The following is a 20,701-nucleotide window of genomic DNA, read 5'->3' as shown; positions in this document are numbered from 1 at the left end:
AGGAAAACTTCAAATGAAGCTATGACATGATGACATAAAAGATCTTAAGAGGTAGAATAAGAATTGGCAAGACAGATACTTATTCTGTGTAATGAATAAGGGGCACAGCAATAAATAGAAGATTGTAAATCCTGTTATATAAAAGGAAGCAATGTGTTTATAAAGTGCAGAGAGTTTGGTTACTATTAAACGTTTGAGCTAAATCCATATATACTTAATAGTGTCAGCTGTTATATATACTTTTAAAATGAAGATAAGGCTGATAAAATAGCTCACCTGCATAGTATACCTGCTTTACCCAAGTTCTAGCCCAGTACCTAGCACATTGGAAAGCTTTGGTAGTTCTCATCCTCTCTCTCTCTCTCTCTCTCTCTCTCTCTCCCTCTCCCTCTCCCTCTCCCTCTCCCTCTCCCTCCCTCACCCCTCCCTCACTTTCTCTCTCTCCCTCCCTCTGTCCCCCCCTTTAAAAAGTCATCCTGAGACTAGCAAAATAGGTCACTTGGATAGTAATGTGAAAGGTATACGTTATGCTTAATTTCTTTGCATTTCATCAATTTGTCACTTTAACATTCTTAGTTTTTTTGTTTGTTTTTTTATCCATGGTTCACTTGATGAAGATATTGTCAGGCTATATGTTCTCAGTGGCTGACTGCTAGATAGTTTTATAGTAAATCAGTTTATGCTATGTTAAAAACCTAACCATTAAATGTAATTTTGAGGTACTACCAACTGGACCTTTTCCATGTAAAGAGTGATTTGAAACTCAAAGAAATACATAGTGCCAAAGTACAAGTATGCAGAGTTTTTAAAGACACAAGTTAATAGCTAATTAGTTTTTAAAATTTTATCCAATTAAAGATGTGTTGATATAAATATACTTCCAACAGAGTGCTTAATAAATCACTGGACACATATAACACATATGGGACACAGCACATATAAAGTTTGGTATCTGCTAGTTATTGCAAGTATTGACATTTAAAACATCATTTTAATTGGCTAGGTGAGGAGCATGGGAATTTTTTTTTTTTTTTTTTTTAGTCACTATACTTCCTTTTATGCTTTGCTGGGATTTGAACCCAGAGCCTTATATGTTCTTCTGCCAGGCTGCCTCCCTAGCTTTGAATGTTGGTTTGTTGTTGTTGTTGTTGTTTTTTTGTCTCACTAAGAAGTTCACTTGTGCAAGTATCATTTTCCCTTTTTTAGCAGCATCCTCCTTTTGCATGTTAGAGTTGACCTAGTAAGAATGCCCAGTGACTTAATAAGAAGCTTGGCCCCAAATATTTGGCAATGCTAATGTGGACTAAGACCAAGACATTTGCAGAACTCAAATTGTAATAAAATTTCAGTTGCTGATGTCTTTAGGAGGTTCCAGTTAAGTTTATATCTCTTCCCACTTTCACTTATGGAAAATGCATCAGAATAATAGATTTAAGAAAACTTTAAATATGCGTATGAACACATATATGTATGCATAGTTTGTCCTTTATGGGAACATAGGATTGTACCATCCTATTTTTTCCCCTTAGTTTAAGAGGAGATATCTTGCAATCCTTCATTAAGTCCTCCTTTATCTTTTTTTTTCCACAGTTGCTCAGAATAATTTATTCTACCAATCCCTATTGATAGACATTTGTGCCATTCCTCATTTTTTGCTATCCCAAGCAATACTACAAAGAATATTTTTTTCATAACTCATTTTTCTGTCTGTAGACCAACTGTGAGTTTTGTTTGACAGTTTTGCTGTTTATTTATTTCTCTTGTAACAAGTTACAGATATATCAGCCCCATCTTAGTCTCCAGTCAGAAGCCATTCAGGCCTCCTGATTGGCAGTAAATGTCTCTGCCTAGTCAGTACCCTGAAAAGTAGGCGACTGAGTGTACAGTAACAAAGAGTGGCAGTACTGAATGCTGCTGCTGGCTGGGCTTTGTTCTAGCTAAATAATCTGTTTGCTGCTCCCTTTACGTGTTTCATACATTTCTTTATCTCGCACAGAATGTCTTCCTTCTCCCTTTTAACCTGTCCACTTTATCCTTTGAAAGTGAGCAAACACAATGCCATGTCCATGTAGCTTCCTTGATTCCTGTTCTTTTTTTTTTTTTTTTTTTTTTGCTAAAAGTAATCTAGTCTTCTACTGAGTGGATATTCACAAGGCATATTCTTTTCTCCTCTGGAATATCTGTGTATTCTCTTAATTTAGTTACTAGTTAATAGTGTCCCCAACTACAAGGAATATTTTCTGTGATGACTTAGCAACCTCCACCCTAAAACTCTCCTAGAATGAAAAAGAACACTATTCTTTTTTTTTTTTAATATTTACTTATTTATTCCCTTTTGTTGCCCTTGTTGTTTTATTGTTGTAGTTATTATTGTTGGTGGTGGTGTCATCGTTGTTGGATAGGACAGAGAGAAATGGAGAGAGGAGGGAAAGACAGAGGAGGAGAGAAAGACAGACACCTGCAGACCTGCTTCACCGCCTGTGAAGCGACTCCCCTGCAGGTGGGGAGCCGGATCCTTACTCCAGTCCTTGCGCTTGGCACCACCTGCGCTTAACCTGCTGAGCTACCGCCCAACTTCCGAAGAACAGTATTCTATCCTTGTCTGATAGGAGGGGAGAAGAAGACAACATTTTTGTCATTGGATTGATTATGTAAATAATAGGACTTATTATCTTATTTTTTAAAGATTATTTGATATATTGGACATACTGTAATAAATTTAGAGTATAATGTATGTAGTACATTTATATATGATAGCATGGTTGCATTAAAGTATTATTTATCATACTATGTCACTGTAGACAATAGTTGGCACTGTGCATTACATCTTTAAGTCACTTCATAACTTTACACCCTCAAATACCATCTTAATGATTTTTGGATTCCACATATTTAAATAAATTATCATATAGTACTTGTCTCCCTCTGATGTTTCTGACTTAACATGATGGGCTCAACATCCTCCATGTTGTTGCAAATGGCTGGATATCCTCCTTTTCATAGCAACTATTCCGTTCTGTACAACTCCTTTGTTATATCCATTAGATCATTGGAGATTTGTATTGTTTTCATATCTTGACCACTGTGAATCTTGCTGCGATACTCATAGGTGTACATGTAGCTCATAATTGCTTTTAATGTAGATATTACTCCTGTACACTCCAGTTTGCTTTAAATATGTCTTTTTTAAATGCCAATAAGTAGACAACCTCACCAGTGTTTTCCTGGAACCCTACCTCTCCAGAGTGCCACCCCATTAGGGAAAGATAGAAACAGACTGGGAGTGTAGATTGATCTGCCAACACCTATGTCTAGCAGAGAAGCACTTACAGAAGCCAGACCTTCCACCTTGTGCATTCCATAACGATCCTGGGTCCATGCTCCCAGAGGGATAAAAAATAGGAAAACTTTCAGTGGAGAGGATGGGATACAGAACACTGGTGGTGGGAATTGTGTGGAATTGTGTCCCTCTTACCCTATGTTCTTGTCGATAATTATTAAATCAATATAAAAAAATGCCAATAAGTTGAAGTCAATTTAACAAAAATAAAATTATCTAAATTTAAGATGTTTTTTCTACCTCCTAGGAATGCTTTTAAGGCCTAGAGCTATAACATCTGATATTCTAAGTGTGGACCATCTGGGAGAAGGTTATCATTCCATTTTGTATTTATTCTATTGTTAGCTAAACACCTTGGCAGAACCAAACTGTGGTCAATACCACAATACAGCCAGATAGTAATATATTATTAGAACCAAGTATCCATTTTAATTGTGAAAGTAATAGGATTGTTTGTTCTGCTTACTTTGACTTTAAATTACAAAAAAGAAAAAAAGAAAAAAGTCTATTAAGAGAATTTAGTCCCAACAGCAGTTTTTACTATAGCACTTGTAGATGTTAGCACGGTAAACTCTACATTTGAGAACATAAGTGTTCCAGGCTGCTGTGTCCTGACAGAAATATCACTGGCAACTCACGTGATGATGCTGCTTCTTTCTTGTGCTGTTAGGTGTTTGAAGAGCCATCCATCAGTCTTTTTGCTCTGGAACATTGTGAAGGAAGAGAGTTACATCTAGAAGATGCTGTGAATTCTGTTCTGAACAAGGACCTGCACTTCTACACCCAGTCCGTGTGGGTTAAAAGCGGACTGTAAGTACAAAAGAGAGTATGACTCGGTTTAGCCATGGTTTTTGTGTGGAGTTACACATTTGTTTGTTTCCCATGACTTTCTTTTTTTTTTTGGGGGGGGGGACAATTTGTGTTCTTACTCCTTCTCTGTGTGATATTAGTTCATGCTTGAATCAGTCAAGATACAGACCATGCCCAGTGTGTAGTTGTGTGCAGTCTCTGAGGGGAAAAGCCCTTTGGGGGAGAAGGGCTGCTGTGTGTTCAGAGGGCGTGTCAGAGTAGGTGGGCCCTGTGCTATTTCCCAGTTGCGCACACTTGCCTTTCAGGAGAAACAGAATGAAATCAGTGGCTGTTTGATGGTGTAAGACCAATGCCTGCTGAAGATGAGTGACCGTAAAGCTACTAATGTTTCATTGTGTTATGATTTGGCATTTTGTTTCTTCTAGACCCTTTTGAGTCATGCTGAGTGTCCTGACTGATTGAGCCTGCCTACCAGTGTTGCTGTTTATTCATGTTGTCAGGGGCCTTCAGTTTTACAGTTTTTCATTTTCCATTTTTTTATTTGTGATTAATAGTAAGTTACAAGACTGTACGATTACAATGTTCCTATACTTATTAACTGGGAAGATAGCTCTGTGCCCTAAGGCGGATTCATTAATGATAGTTACTGTAAAGTCATCCGGCAGACACCATCAGCATTCAGGACCCTCCCGTCCCCCAAAGTTGGTGGTGACAGCCATCTCTGTGCCTGCCCTTGAGGTTCTCAAGTTCCCTGTGACACAGCAGGCTCCACATGTGTCCATTTCCTTTCTCATGCTGTATGAAATGTGGCGAAGTATGTGTCTTCGTTCTCATATCACAGTAACCATATCCGAGGCGCTCAGCTCGCACCTCTCTGACATGCGGTTCTCCGCTCACTGCCTCCCTGCTACTCCTTGACTGCACCAGGCCCCCCATGTCCAATTCTGTCTGTAATATTCTCCCTGAAGGTGCCATTACGTTTTCTTGGCTCACTCTCAGTTCCACTATCATCAGGGAAGCCTTCCTCAGTTTTACAATTTAAGGAAGCTTCTGTAAGAATTGAAAAAGAGAAAGGAAAAAGGAAAAAGTGGACTGGCAAGTAGCTGACTTGGGAAGGTGTCTGCTTTGTCCTGTGTGCGAATTCAGCTGAGCCTAGCAGTCTCCATCACACTAGGGGAAGCTTTGATGCTGTGTTCTCTCTCCTTCTGCCTACCTCTTCCCATCTCAAAACAAACACAAACAAACAAATAAATAAATAAAAAGTCTGGCAACAAAAAAAAAAAAAAAGAGAAATGAAAAATTATGTCTGGATAATGAGATACGAGTTTACATGGTTTGTCAGTTGGTCAGTGACTTGCAGCGAGGGACCCTGAAATTGAAATTTCAATGCTTCCTGGAAAGTGTGTGTGTGTGTGTGTGTGTGTGTGAGAGAGAGAGAGAGACTATTGGTGTTTATTGCTAAAGTCAACTAAAGGAACACAGGCTGAGAGATAGCTCATCCAGTAGAGTAAATGGGTTGGAGCCACTAGAACCACGTGAAACCATGTACAGCACTAGGATAAACTCCATAGAATTGTACTGTGGTCTCAGTGTCTCTCTCTGTCTCTCTCTCTGTCTCTCCCCTCCTTCCCGCCCTCCCTCCTCCCCGTCTCTCTCCAAAATAAAATGGCATTAAAAAAAGTCTCAGCCCTCCCCCCCCCAAAAAAAAATACATAGATTTATGTGCTCTTCCAAAGCTATGTATTTGGTGGTGGTGGTGAGGGGGTTATCTTAGGCTTTGCACATGTGATTCCACTAGCCCCAGAGGACCCTCCTTTTATTTATTTTTTTATGGCATTTTATTTCAGAGGGCAGGGGGGTGGGAGAGGTAGACCACAGCACATTTCTTCTTCTTTTGTTTAAGATTTTATTTATTTACTGATGAGAAAGATAGGAGGAGAGAGAGAAAGCACCAGACATCACTCTGGTACATGTGCTGCCGGGGCTTGAACTCAGGACCTCACGCTTGAGAGTCAAGCACTCTATCCACTGCGCCACCTCCCGAATACTATGAGGTTTTTCCTGGTGGGTAAAGCATTGGACTTTCAAATGTGAGGTTCAGTCCACATCATCACATGTGCCAGAGAGATGCTGTGGTCCTCACACTCTCCTTCATAAGTAGAGCACATTGAGAGTCCAGCACTTTATCTGCTATGTTACCCCTAGGCTGTGACTATTTTTACTTACAATTTTTAAGTTGTGTCAAATAATTCTGCCTGTTTAAATATCTGGAGAGAGTGAAAGAGAAAATCAAGAATGTCAATTTATTTGAAAAATTAAGACAAGGCCAAGAGATAGCACACCCAGTAGAATGCACACTTTATTATGCAAAGACCTGGGTATACCCCACCAAAACCATATGAATATCGTCCACTGAGGAATCTTCGTGAGTGGTGAAATGGTGATTCTCTGGGGCTGAAAGGAAAAAAAAAAAAACCTCTGGAATAATGAGCGAAGTCCCTACAGCAAGAAGAAAGAAGGACTTAAAAAGAAAAATTCAGCTATTATCATAAGTAACTTTGGCAATATTCATAGATATAGCAGTTTATATTTTCTTCTGAAAATCATTCACTGTATTAAACTAATTTACTCTAAGCATAATAATCCCCTATATTATATTGCAATTATTATCTACCACTTAACTGAATTCTACATTGCTAGGATTGGAAATTTTATAGTTTTAAAAATGTTTCTCTTCTTTATATTATTACATGGAATTGGTCTTTATTCATCTCTGAAAACGTTTTACATGTCTCTCTTTTGTAGAAAGGATGCACCTTTTTTTTTTTCTTATTGTCCATCTACCCCTATTGTTCTAGGTTCTTAACAAAGTAGTTGTGTGGAGTTAGTAGTAGTTGAGGCTATCTAAAGTGATTCCTAGGCCTCAAATAGTACAACTTAATATACAACCAGTTCCCCTTAGGGACAAGGTTTATTTTGAATCTTTGTTACCCAGTGTCTTTGATCTGTGATGGTAATGAGTCATGTACCATACCACATGGATTTCCACCAGTGGAATGCATTTTGATGAATACAGAGTAGGTACAGTTTATTAAAATCTTACCTAGGCTCTTTGTTTCTTACGGAAACTTCCCTCCCTATTTAAAGAATCTACATGGATGGTGAGGTGGGTAAATTGTGACTATACCAATCTGATTAGATTTCTGTAGGTAAGAAAGGATGGAATGAAGGGTTGTTGTTAAAATTTTGAAATTTTAACAACAAAGGGTCACCCATCTTGTTCCCTATTCTATTTTATTTACTTCAGCTTGGTCTAAATTGAAAGTCTTGAAGAAATTGAGGATTTTTAAGGGGCCTGCCAGGTCTTGACATAAAGTGTAAAATAGGATTGCTGTGGATTATTTTAAGTAGTCTTCAGTGGCCTTGGTTAGAAAAGTACTGATAGTGTTTGTAGAGATCACCACAACGCCTGGAAAGGTGTAGAAGAATGTGATGATGAGTAAAGGAGTGTTTTCTAATTGGGTGATGGGGTGGGCTGTGGGTGGGTACATATGGTCTACACAGTGAGATTATTAGCATTATCAAAGAATACAAAATTTTAGAGATGGAGGAAACCTTGTTTTGAAAGTAACAAAACCAACACCTACTGAAAGAACTACAAAATTACATCAATAGTAGGGAATTGGGAGGTAGTGCAGCAGGTTAAGCGCACGTGGCACAAAGCACAAGGATCCCGGTTCGAGCCCTGGCTCCCCACCTGCAGGGGAGTCACTTCACAGGCGGTGAAGCAGGTCTGCAGGTGTCTATCTTTCTCTCCCCCTCTCTGTCTTCCCCTCCTCTCTCCATTCCTTTCTGTCCTATCCAACAATGATGACATCCACAACAATAACTACAACAACAATTAAAACAAGGGCAATAAAAAGGAAATAAATAAATATTAAAAAGACACATCAATAGTAAGACAATAATAGTAGGAGATTTTAACACCCCACTCTCACACTTAGATCAACGAAGCAGAGAATCAACAAAGAAATAAGAGAATTAAATGAAGAGATGGACAGACTAGACCTGGACATCTTCAGAGTTCTTCACCCCAAAAAACTGGAATACACCTTCTTTTCAAATCCACACAACACATACTCAAGGATAGACCACATGTTAGGCCACAAAGACAGTATCAACAAATTCAAGAGCATTGAAATCATCCCAAGTATCTTCTCAGACCACAGTGGAATAAAGCTAACCTTTAACAGCAAAGTGAAAATTAATAAAAGTCACAGAATTTGGAAACTCAGCAACATACTGCTTAAGAACTGCTGGGTCAGAGAGACACTCAAGCAAGAAATTCAAATGCTCCTGGAAACAAAACCAGAATTTTAACTGGAATCCAAATGAATTCAGTGGACTTCTCATATCCCTACTTCTATTTAAAAATAAAATTACACGTCTTTTTTAAATTATTATTTGTTGGATAGAGACAGTCAGAAATTGAGAGGGGAGAGGAAGATAGAAGGGGAAGAGAGGGTGAGAGAGACAGAGAGACTTGCAATACTGCTTCACCACTTGCAAAGCTTTAACCTTGCAGGTGGGACATCTTTTGTTTAAAAATCTCAAATGCTAAAATTTTAAGGAATGAATGCTATATGGTATAACACCAGTAATTTTTGATATGTGATGGCATTTTGTTTTGAAATACCTCAGTTTTTTTTTTTTTTTCTTTCCTGCTGTCATACAGGTGGATAGCTTATGAAGGATCCAATTTCTTGGGAAGACAAATCCTACTTAAGCCTAATGAGATCCCAAATTGGACAGCATTCAGTGGATGGAAAACAATTGGTTCCCTCCGTCCCATGAAGCAGGTAAGAACAAAAGCACCACAGCATCTGACATAGCTTGATTTTCTTGATTTATTCCCTTTTGTTGCCCTTGTTGCTTTATTGTAGTTATTGGATAGGACAGAGAGGAGAGAAAGATAGACACCTGCAGACCTGCTTCACCACCTGTGAAGCGACTCCCCTGCAGGTGGGGAGCCAGGGGCTCTAACTGGGATCCTTAATGCTGGTCCTTGCGCTTTGCACCACGTGCGCTTAACCCGCTGCTCTACCGCCCAACTCCCATACCTTGATTTTCTAATACAGGTACTAAAAAAAACCCAGCATCTGAAACACTGACCATTGATAAAATAGTGACCATTTAATTTAGTTTGTCATTCAGGTCACAGGGAAGTTGGATTTGAATGGGAATCTTAAGAGACTATAGCCAGCTGATACAAGTGTATCTAAAGTCACCATTGGCTTTTTTAGTTGTGAGCTCAAAGTCTTACTGGCCTTGTTACTTTTTATGGGGAAAAGTAGGTTAGTATAAGCTCTGTATCAAGCAATGGAGCAAGCATGATCTTTGAGACTGTACTAGTTTAACTTTCTAAGCATGTGTTTGCCACATACATATGTAATACTCGGGATGAATCCTGGCCGTTTAATTAGTTGTATTAATTGCACACCTACTGCTTGCCAGTCTTCTGGTGACAAGCTCCCCCACTGAACAATCTAAAAGCCTCGGCGTGGCTTATGTGCTCTGGCTCCCCCGGTGCCTCTCACTGGTTTTCCCCTCACTCACACGGCTACATCACAGGTACCCACGTGCAGTTTCCCTACTCAAGCTCTTAATGCACACTCCACCTTGCCTTTAAAAGGCCCCTCCTTCGTTCTTTGCCAGACTAGGTTTTTTTGTTTGTTTGTTTTGACTGACTAGTTCTTACTTTTCTAAAATTCAATTTATGTATCTTAAAAGGTCCCTTCCCAGGAGTCAGGTGGTAGCACTGTGGGTTAAGCACATGTGGCGCAAAGCCAAGGACCAGTGTAAGGATCCCGGTTCAAGCCCCCGGCTCCCCACCTGCAAGCGCGGGGGGGGGGGGGGGGGGTCCCTTCACAAGCCGTGAAACAGGTCTGCAGGTGTCTATCTTTCTCTCACCCTCTCTGGCTTCCCCATCTCTCTCCATTTCTCTCTGTCCTATCTAACTATAACAACATCAATAACAACAACTACAACAACCATGAAAATCAACAAGGGCAACAAAAGGGAAATACGTAAATATTTAAAATTTTATAAAAAGGTCCCTTCCCCCCCCCCCACTCTCATTGAAATTAAATCCTACAAGACTTGATTCTCTTTTCTGTGAGACACAGCATGCAGTTTATAGTCACAGTTACAGTTGGACTGGACACTTTCTCACATAAGCATAAAGCCTTTAAGAACGGCAGGGTATTGTGGTCCTGGAGGTGGTGCCGTGGATAAAGCATTGGACTCTGAAGCATAAGAACAGCAGGGTATATTTTGCTTACTGCTCCACCTAGTTCCAGTTATGATGTCAGCACATTTTCAGAGCTTGGGGACTTTGTTTAATGAAGAAATGATATATAAATAGATTAATAACTGTTTCGTATTATGCCAGGATTTGGACATTGTAAGCAACAAGCATGGTTTCTGCCTTACTACCATTTGCTTTTGTTGCATAAAACACATCTTAACTCAAAGCAGTAGCATAAAATTTTAAATCAGTGTGTAATTAACAAAAAGTCACAGGCAGTTCCCATTCAGAGAAGGAAGGGCTGGTGAGAGTGAAGGGGGTCAATGGATATGCCTTTGACATTTCTGTCTAATTCCTTCATAAATACATTTTTCTCACTTGATTCCAACAATCATTGATGGTAGACATTCTGAGTTCAGAGAAGTAATGAAAATTAGTAAGTTACCCAAGTGTCTTTTCAAAAGAATTTGAATCCAAATTTATTATGCTCTAAAATCTGTATGTCTGAGAAACTACATCCTTCCTACCTTCAAAATAAAGCCAACATTGATAAAATGCTACCATGTATTTCAGATCTTGAGCTGAATGCAGTAGCATATAAATGTATTAGTAGTTACAATACTTTTATCAGTACCTGTTAGTGCTGAGGCTCTGCTGTTCAGTTCTGACATTTGTGGTCACTGGGCCTTCACTGCGCCAAGGATGACATGTTCAGATAGAGACAGAAAGTCACCACAGTACCAAAGCTTCCTGCAGTAGGGTGTGGGCTGAGTCTCAAACCTGGGTCATGTCCATGACAAAGCAAGTAAACTATAAGTTTGGACATATTAAGTATTAGGTAAATGGCAACTACTATAAAACTGGCATGATTGGTCTTGTCGCTGGTGAGGCCTCATGCCTGCACTGCTCCCAAAAGACTTTTTTCCTTTCAATTTTGGTTAGAAGCACAGAGACACCAGTCACTGTTCATGGGGCTTCTTCCTCCTGGTGCTATGTACGTGCTCTCATGTGGCTTGAGCCTAGGTCTTCACATATGACAAAGTAGGTGCTTAACAAGATGAGCTGTCTTCTAGACCTCAACTGATCTTGCTACCCACTTCTGTCTCTTTCACCTCTCTGGTTCTGTTGGTTCAATCAGGTCTGCTGTTAACAAGCAGTGTGACTTTGGGTGAGTCACTTCTTCTCTCCGCTTGCCAGATTGTTCGCCGATGAAATCCTGATCACATTGCTTACCTCTCAGTTTCAGTTGAAGATTAAATAAGCTACTATAGGCAATAGCTTGGCATAATACCTGGTAATCCTTTGAAAGTTTATTATTGAGTATCCTTTATGAGAACTATAGGTGTTGTTCTGAGGAATACTGAACAGGATTGGATTTTCTTAGCAGTGTGTAGTGCAGGCTTTTGTGATGGCCAGAGCTTGCTTATTCCTCACTCCTACCACAGGGGATAATGGATCTACCTGAAAACCCAGGAGAGAAACAAGGTAGAAGTGGGAATTCCGTTTAGCTCCTGCCTACTCTACCTATTAATTCTATGTTGTGGAGAAGATTAGAAGACAAATGACATTTTCCTCATTTTTGAAAGGTGGTTTCTTGATGTCCCTGTTTTGTCACTATTTTGAAATAAAGGCTAGCTAGAACAATAGGCTCTGACTTTGCACAAAGGTTTTCTTTTTTTTTTTTTTTTGGCAGTATATCTGCTCTTCACTAGGAACTATTTGTGTTGTCTTCTGGTTAAACATTTCAACTTGTTTTGATAGTTCTCCCTATTGTTTATTTAGACCAGTTTTAAACCTAGTAAAAGAATTTGGGGTTTTTAACATGGTATCATGGTCTGTATTTCACTTTTTTGTAGTGCAATCAGTATTCCTTTAGTTAATATCCATTAGAAATCAGGATTACTTAAAATGTGATCCTCTTTGAGTCTGGAAATTAGAAAGTCACTAAAGTACTTACAGTGCATTTCAGTATTTTTAATTACAGAGGAGTCGAACTACAAGGTATAATAGTAAAGGTAATTAATTGGTAATTCAAAATTCAAAATTATATTTTTCAAAATTATATTTTTGATCCCAACATAAACTGGAATGCTCTCCTTGTATGGACCAGAAGGTCATCCCTGTTAATGTGACAAAGAATGAAGTCTGTAATGGATACACACTGAATTCATTAAAAAAAAAAAAAAAAAATGCAGTGGAAAAGTAGGCTGAATTCCAGTATTTATACTATTGTTTGAAACATTTTTTTAACTTTTTACTTATAAAAAGGAAACATTGACAAAACCATAGGATAAGAGGGGTACAACTTCACACAGTTCCCACCACCAGAACTCCATATCCCATCCCCTCCCCTGATAGCTTTCCTATTCTTTAACTGTCTGGGAGTATGGACCCAAGGTCATTGTGGGATGCAGAAGGTGGAAGGTCTGGCTTCTGTAATTGCTTCCCCACTGAACATGGGCGTTGACAGGTCGATCCATACTCCCAGTCTGCCTCTCTCTTTCCCTAGTGGGGAAGGGCTCTGGGGAAGCGGAGCTCCAAGGCACATTGGTGAGGTGTTTGAAACATTTAACCAGGTCTCTCCCCCCTTACTTGAATAAGATAAAAGCACATTTTTCTATTTGCTTATTAGTCTATTTGGTAAGTTCAGCTGGCCTCAAATTGATTATAAGTTTAGCTAGTAAAAGGTTCATTAGTGGTCTTATCTAACACTTAAAATTTCTGAGTGTTCTTTAGTAAATGAACAATTTATTATTTAGGAAGGCTCCAATAGGGTTGCCCACACCAAAGGGTAGTGGGTGTTGGATAATCTTGTATTTGAAGGGTTAAAAAAAACTGTTTTTGTTGTTGTTACTGCCACCAGGGTTATCAACTAGGGCCACCACTACAAATTCACCTCTTCTGGTGGCCATTTTTCCCTTTCTTATTTGATAAGATAAAAAGGGAGAAAGCAGGAGCTCGAACTTAGGTCCTTACACATGGTAATAGGTGTGGTACTGCCTGGTGCCCAAAAGAGTGTTTGTTATTTCACCTCAAGAAATAAGTCTCTAGTGAATGTCAGCACAGGCTACATAACATCCTGTTAAGGAGAACTTTGGGTGCAGAAAAGACCTGGCTTTTCCACACATGTGCTGGAGTTCTCCTGGCTATTAATTCCGACAAATACAGTGGCCCAGAAAGCATTTAGTATATACGGCTAGACATATACTAACTTCCAGTAAATACCCTCATAGGCAAATCTTGGATTTACTGTTCTAAAACTTCCTATATACATTCCAGGCCCAGGGATTAAATTGTTACCCAATCTTTTATTACCTATATAAGTGGTTAAACATGCTTGGTCTCTTCTTTTGAAGTATAAAGATCAGCAAGGAATAAATGTAAATTAAAAAGTTACCATTGCTCCTACAGCACTATGGCACCTGTGTTTCTCATAATTTCCCATTTGGCATCTACACATAACTCAATGCAGTGCTATTTATTTATGATCCACAAGACTGTAGGGTAAAGAGGGGTACAGTTCCCACCACCAGAGCTCCGTGTCCCATCCCCTTCATTGGAAGTTTTCCTATTCTTTATCCCTCTGGGTGCATGGACCCACAGTCATTTTGTGGGTGCAGACAGTGGGAGTTCTGTCTTCTGTAACTGCTTCTCCACTGGACATGGGTGTTGGCAGGTCAATCCGTACTCCCAGCCTGTTTCTTTCTTTCTCTAGTGGGGCAGGACTCTGAAGAGGTGGGGTTCCAGGACACATTGGTAAGGTCATCTGCCCAGTGAAGTCAGGTTGGTGTCTGAAAAGCATTAAGATAAAAAGCAGAACAAATTATTTAATAATCAGGAACCTAAAGGTAAGAATACAGCAGATAAGATTTGGGGTCTCCATTTTGGAAAAAGCTAGGATATACTAGTTAATGAAACTTAAAGTTTCTTTTAATACCTCTTTTCCAGTGGAGTTCTGGTGAAACTGTTACATTTTGCCCTGTCAGGAAAGTACATTAACACTAGAATTTATGCAGTTTAAGCATTGTGGTTTACTGTGACAGTCTAAGGAACTGTCAGTTTTAAAAAATGGCATTTTGTGGGCTGGTGAGAGTTCACTTGTAGAGGGTGCTGCTTGGCCATGTACATAACCTCAGTTTGAGTGTGGCCTAAACTGTGGCTTCTTTTCTCTGTAAAGAAAAATAATTGCTAAAAGTAGGTAAAACTGAATCAACTTTATTCCTTCCATGCTTTCTTTTGGAAGAGTTAAGTCCAGACAAAAGTTTTTGTTTTTGTTTTTGTTTTTTGCCTCCAGGATTACTGCTGGGGTTCAGTGCCTGCACTATAAATTCACTGCCCCTGGAGGACATTTTTCCCATGTTGTTGCCCAGGGCAGAAGGAAATAAAAAAAGGGGTTGAGAAAGACACCTGCAGACCTGCTTCACTACCCGTGAGGCGACCCCCCTGCAAGTGGGGGGCTTGAACTGGGATCCTTAGCCTCGCACAGTGTGCACAGTAACCTGCTGAGTTACTGCCTGGCCTCCCAAGAGATTTTTCTAAATGTTTTTCTCCTTGTCATAGCCTGCAGTGTACATTAGAATAAAGAACCGAGCCCAGGATGGATATCTGACAGTCACTGGAAATGTAGCTGACATGAGGGCAACATCTGTAGGCATTTCTCCGCACAATGGAAAGAACACTCAGATCTGGTACTATTGTCGAGGACTCTTTAAATCCAAGGTAATAGCCCCTCTCATACAGCACTCTGATTTCTAGTCTTTTTATTTATTTTTGGAAAGCAGAAATCTCTCCAACTGAACTGATAATACAACTTCCTACAAACAGTTTAGTGCTTGACTTTAATACTGATTCGTGTATTACCAAAGTATTTAACAGAAATGGACTGAGAAATTTTTGTTGATCTAAAAGAGTCACTTGAAGCAGTTAGATTTTCACATAGTGTGAAGATGCCAAAATGATTGTTTAAAGCCAGGGGTGGTCAGTGGATTCAAATTAGACCATGTGTTTCTGTGATTCTGAACATGTTAGAACCATCTCACTTTCAGATAAACAGTGAGCAGTACAGTAGAAACTCACTAGAGAAGGCTTTGAAATTAAAATGTAGGTCCATTTTCCCGCCCTCTGTGTGAGGAATAGAATACCAGTTTAAAGACATTCACTATTCAGAAGTTATTTCCTGGTTGTCAACCACATCATCCTTTTTTATAAAGAAGCCAAGCTTCATGTAATACAAGTAAGCCAACAATGCTTTTAATCCCACTGTTGCAGCCCTTTACTGAACATCACCTGACAGGTAGTCATGAACGGAAAGTGTTGTAATTCAATTTTTGCCAACATAATACTGCTAAATTATTTCTTAACCTTTAGGCCAGCGACACGTGTCTCGATGTGATAGGTGGTAGAGACACACCTGGCGCCAAAGTGGCCCTGTGGACTGAGCATGGCCAATTCAGGCAGAAGTGGAAACTGAATAGAAATGGAACCATCAGCTCTTATCTCAGTGATCAACTTGTCCTTGATGTTAAAGGTGAGAGTGTGATAAACCTAACTTTTTGTGCCCTTGGATTTTTTTTTTTAATTCCATACCTCCCATTCCTTCTTTTGAGTAAAAGGGTAACTATTAAGTCACCTTACCTAATGAAAAGATGATGAGGTATGACAGCTTGGCAATTACCGAGATGGACTGAACAGTAAATCTGGGGGTAACATCTGAAGTAGCATCCACAGGAAAGTAAATATCTTTTTGGGGTTGGGCTGTAGTGCAGCGGGTTAAGCGCAAAACCTGAGTACCAGCCTTAAGGATCCCGGCTCCCCACCTGCAGGGAGGGTCGCTTCACAAGCCGTGAAACAAGCGTCTTTCTTTCTCTCCACTATCTAGCAACAATAATAACCACACAAGGGCAACAAAAAAGGAAAATAGGGAGTCGGGCTGTAGCGCAGCAGGTTAAGCGCAGGTGGTGCAAGGCATAAGGATCCCGGTTCCATCCGCCGGCTCCCCACCTGCAGGGGAGTCGCTTCACAGGCGGTGAAGCAGGTCTGCAGGTGTCTATCTTTCTCTCCTCCTCTCTGTCTTCCCCTCCTCTCTCCATTTCTCTCTGTCCTATCCAACAACAATAATAACTACAATAATAAAACAACAAGGGCAACAAAAGGGAATAAATAAATAAAATAAATATTTAAAAAAGGAAAATAAATATCTTTTTGCCATGAATTTCTATACTTCTTGAAAGTCCTGATATCATTTAACCTTGTTTTTGCAATAAGCAAAGCCAGTGACAACATTGTTCATGGCTGTTGACTTAACTATGCTATTCATCACCACTGCTGATGTAGAAACTAATGACACATTCACCGCAACTATGAGCTTTATTCTTGCGAATTGCTTTCTCAGGCTGTACTACTTGTGCAGTCTTACCTCTTAGTAAGGTTCAATTTGAGATGAATAATAACTAAGCCAACTTAAACCCAGTTCCCCATTTCAGACCACTCTATAAGTGAAATATTAATCTACTCAAACAATGGAATGCATAAAAGTTTGTCATAATTGCCAAGTGTTAAGTAATTATTCCTTTTGGAATTTCTGTTTTAGGAGGAAATTATTACGATAAAACTCATGTAATTGTAAATCAGCCACTAGAAGGAGAAGACACACAGAAATGGGACATTGAAATTTTGTGAGAGAATCTGTAACATCCTAGAAAGACCAAAAACAGAAACCTTGGTAAAGAAACGTGATCCTTCATTACTGAACAGAATGCACTTTTTCCCCCAAGCTCAGCATATTCTTGCCAATTCAGTGCTCCCATGAAGACTGGATTATGATTTTGGGGGAAGGTTCTATTCCTGCTTCATCTCTTGTGTTGATAAAAAAAAAAAAGCTTTCTCTACACCAGTCAGGAATCCTGTTCCTGATAGCCATCATAGGACATACTATCCTGTATTAATTTCCCAGTAGCTGTGTATATAAGAAGGGCAAGGCAGGGGGGAAAAACAAAGTCATTTTCTGTGTATGCCTTCAAACAGATAACCTTTCTTGCACTAGAAACGACTGAATAGTTTCTTTTCACACCCATAAATGCCTTTATTTACTAAGTAAAATTAAGTGGTATATCATGGACTCAGTATCCAAGTAAAAAACATTTGTTCTATTTTTACATAGAAAAGTTGTCTATCGATCTATATGAAACTATCGGCCTATATGCACTTTAGAATGTAAAATAACAGTGAATTGTTTAAACTCGAAGACCCACAATTTTGAGTATTTTTATAGACTTGGTCTTTAAAATGTAAATATTATTGGGGGGTGGGTTTAATCTCTGGTGCTCTTGTCACCTTTCTAACAGCATCTGTAAAATTTCCTTATGCCCATGGATGTGAGTGCCAGTATTATTTTATAGGGGTAACTATTTTAATTGGGAGGGCTTGTGTATACAGAGGTATATATATTCATTGTAAAAAAAATTTCAGGTTGAAATTTTTTCATGTTAAATGTTTAATGTTAAATTTTTTTTCACTGAGGCTCTTTAAACAAATTGTTTCTCCCAAAGATAACTTTTAATTAAATTAATAATACACTATTGAAGTTGTGCCTTTTCTACCACACTGGATTAAATAAATTTGTCAAAAACTGTGCTCTAATCACTTTATGGGGGCTTCTTAGTAGGTAACTGCCAGTGTTCACAGGAAAGACTTTGTTCTTCCGCGGCTGTATATGATAACCCTTTCTTCATTCAATGCAACAGGGCCTCCCCAGCATGTAAATGGTTGCTTTTCATCTTACATAATAAATAAGAGACTTGCCTGATTGTGCGAAAGTACTAGACTACTTGGATTAAGCATTCTGTCCACAGGGACAACACCAGCCTTTCTTTTTCCTCATTTGTATTAAGTTTCAAGTCCTTGACAGAAATGGCTGAACTGTTCCAAATCTGTTTCAGGGCATCCATGTGTGATAAAGGAAAGCGAAGTCCATGTGACTGAAAATGGATAAATTATTTAATCAAATAGTAGCTTTGTTAATTAGAGTGGCATTTTCATATATAAATCATTGAAATACATTAGAACAAGAGTGTAGGCCCCGGCTAGTGTATTTTTAAATTAAACTTTCCCAGATTCCCAGATATTCATCTTGGGTTATTACCTCTGTGTCTTCATTTCCCATCATGTGAGTCTCTCTCCTATTCTTTAAGGAATGATAAACATAAATCATCTTTTCTTGAGCTTCATCCTTTAAGAAAAATATTAAAAGGCTTGGTGCTTAGGAGAAATTTACTAGTACTGTAAATCCTACTGGCAAAGGTTTATATATATACATATATAGATTTTATTGTAGGCAGTAAATAAGCTTAAGTACAATGAAAAAGCAACTATTTATCAATATATTTTCTTTTTTAACCAGATCACTGATCAATTCTAGCTTATGGGGGTGGGGGGGGGTCTTGGAGACTCAGGCATGAGAGTCTTTGCATAACCATTATGCTATGCACCCATGCCCTGATACATATTTTCTCACTCTACGTAACTTGATGAGACAGAAGGCACCTGTGCTTCTTACTCCTAAAAGCTGAGTAGACAAAACACAAGGTGAGGACAAGGGAAATTTGAACTGAAATGGTCGGTTTAGGGCATTATCTGATCTAAAGCCATAGAGTTAAGCTCCAATACTTGAGAAGAGACAGAACATGTGGCTGGCTACTCACGGACCGATCCTGATCTGGCCCCACAGTAATAACGACGTAGTCTTTAAACTGCAGTCTCACTATACTGTCCAACTTCGGTGACTCTTTACCTAGAAACCCAAGAAATAAAGGCCACCATTACAGAAATGCATCTACTAACTGCTTCCAGGCAGAGCCCAATGTGAGACACCCTCTCCAACTTAACATTTGCTTATCTCAATATGAATAGTGACGATGCAACCTCTTAAGAATCATCTAACTAGAAAAGAGCTGCTACTTTTTAACAGAAGACGTTTCTGCTTCCTTATATAGATGCTGAAAGGTCCACCTGAGTTCAGACTGTACCACCCAGCAAGTCCTAACTTTGCAAGACTAGAGAGAAAACTCTTTGAAACTGGATTTAATTTAGTTAAAAAGCAGCCATTAAAACAAGACTAATTTTACATGAAAAGTCTGAAGGAATGACATAAGATAAAAAAAAAAAAAATGTGGGGCTGAGCACACATATGACAATGCACAAGGACCCGGTCCCCAACTGCAAGGGGAAAGCTTTCCAAGTGGTGAAGCAGTGTGGCAGGTATCTGTCTCTCTACCACCCTCTTCCCTTCTCAAGGATTGCCTGTTCTGCTGGCACTCAAGAGTTACGAATACACTAAACAAGATTATGTTTCTGAGACCAAAACAAAAGTAGGATCATATCAAGCAAAAGCATCAAACAGGCAATGAAAATCATCTAATTCAAGCTCAGATCATATGAATCACCCTGTCACATACTGGGGCTTGGGGAAGGCTGGTGATAAGCTTGGATGTTCATGGATTTTACCTGCTGGTGGCAACACTTTATTTACCCTTCTGAGTTAATTCCAACAAGGCTATTTCTCTATTTGAATTCTTAAAATTTCCTAAAGATGATAAATACCATAGTACCCATACACAACTTTATGTTAATAATCAAAGGTTGGGGGCAGATGTCCAAGCATACTAAACTAAAAGATCTAGGTTCCCATTAATTTTGATGTGATTCATATTTCCCATCTGTTCAAAGAGATGCTTATCCAAAAGGCTCACATAACCCCTAGCCACATGTAAGAAAAAGGGAAGCCCTACCTGGCATTGAAAGTTCTGCTCCATCTCCCACATAGTAAGGTGGTAGTCTGTTCGTAATGAAATCCTTCTTCATATCTGCTGAAAGCAGCTCTTTGGTGCCCTCCAGCCTATCAGCAAGAGTCCTCAGAAAGCCACTTAACCTTGTTGCAACAGAGGTGGTTTCTACCTGCTAGAAACACCATTAAGTCAGTCCTGGCTTAGACCTCAGTATCCAGAGTAGGCTAAGCATGAACACCCAGTGTAAACACAGGTCTATGCTACTCCTGGGACAGAAGAATGGGGTTCTGAAGGAATAATACCCCATTATCTCCTTGCCTCCTATTCATCTACTGCTGCCTGAATTGGAGGGGGGTGAGTAGAGCAGCCTCAGCTCTGCCTTTTGAAATAAAAGTCAGTTTCTTTTAAGGTGACTGTGAAAGCAACCTTTGTACAATTCAGCACTAACTGACTCATCTTCCC

The 20,701-nt window shown here is 39.3% G+C and overlaps 2 protein-coding genes across 8 annotated transcripts in view; one reads left to right on the top strand and one right to left on the bottom strand.

Annotated features, from left to right (window-relative positions):
• Window positions 1–20,201, top strand: part of CRYBG3 (crystallin beta-gamma domain containing 3) — a 108,843-nt gene extending 88,642 nt beyond the window's left edge. For 2 of the 3 annotated variants that reach the window (XM_060172092.1, XM_007529827.3), the window contains 5 exons: window positions 4,011–4,150; window positions 8,886–9,009; window positions 15,018–15,176; window positions 15,825–15,984; window positions 17,047–18,087. In XM_060172092.1, coding sequence (XP_060028075.1) covers window positions 4,011–4,150; window positions 8,886–9,009; window positions 15,018–15,176; window positions 15,825–15,984; window positions 17,047–17,135 — 672 coding nt within the window. In that variant the 3' untranslated portion in view covers window positions 17,136–18,087. Of the gene's footprint in view, window positions 1–4,010; window positions 4,151–8,885; window positions 9,010–15,017; window positions 15,177–15,824; window positions 15,985–17,046; window positions 18,088–19,447 lie in introns of those variants that run through there. The other variant, XM_060172093.1, reaches the window with a different exon arrangement.
• The window catches only part of RIOX2 (ribosomal oxygenase 2), a 365,565-nt gene continuing 357,529 nt past the window's right edge, over window positions 12,666–20,701 (bottom strand). For 3 of the 5 annotated variants that reach the window (XM_060172100.1, XM_060172101.1, XM_007529811.3), the window contains 5 exons: window positions 20,243–20,411; window positions 19,157–19,245; window positions 18,598–18,684; window positions 18,258–18,433; window positions 12,666–14,248 (listed from right to left, as the gene is read on the bottom strand). In XM_060172100.1, the coding sequence (XP_060028083.1) occupies window positions 18,275–18,433; window positions 18,598–18,684; window positions 19,157–19,245; window positions 20,243–20,411 (504 nt within the window). In that variant the 3' untranslated portion in view covers window positions 12,666–14,248; window positions 18,258–18,274. The remainder of the gene's footprint in view (window positions 14,249–18,257; window positions 18,434–18,597; window positions 18,685–19,156; window positions 19,246–20,242; window positions 20,412–20,701) is intronic. The other 2 variants (XM_007529812.3, XM_060172102.1) reach the window with 2 other exon arrangements.

This window comes from Erinaceus europaeus, chromosome 14 (genome assembly GCF_950295315.1).
Source record: "Erinaceus europaeus chromosome 14, mEriEur2.1, whole genome shotgun sequence".
NCBI lineage: Eukaryota > Metazoa > Chordata > Mammalia > Eulipotyphla > Erinaceidae > Erinaceus > Erinaceus europaeus.
The sequence above is the reverse complement of the archived record's forward strand: the minus strand, read 5'-3'. Positions and strand labels throughout refer to the sequence as shown.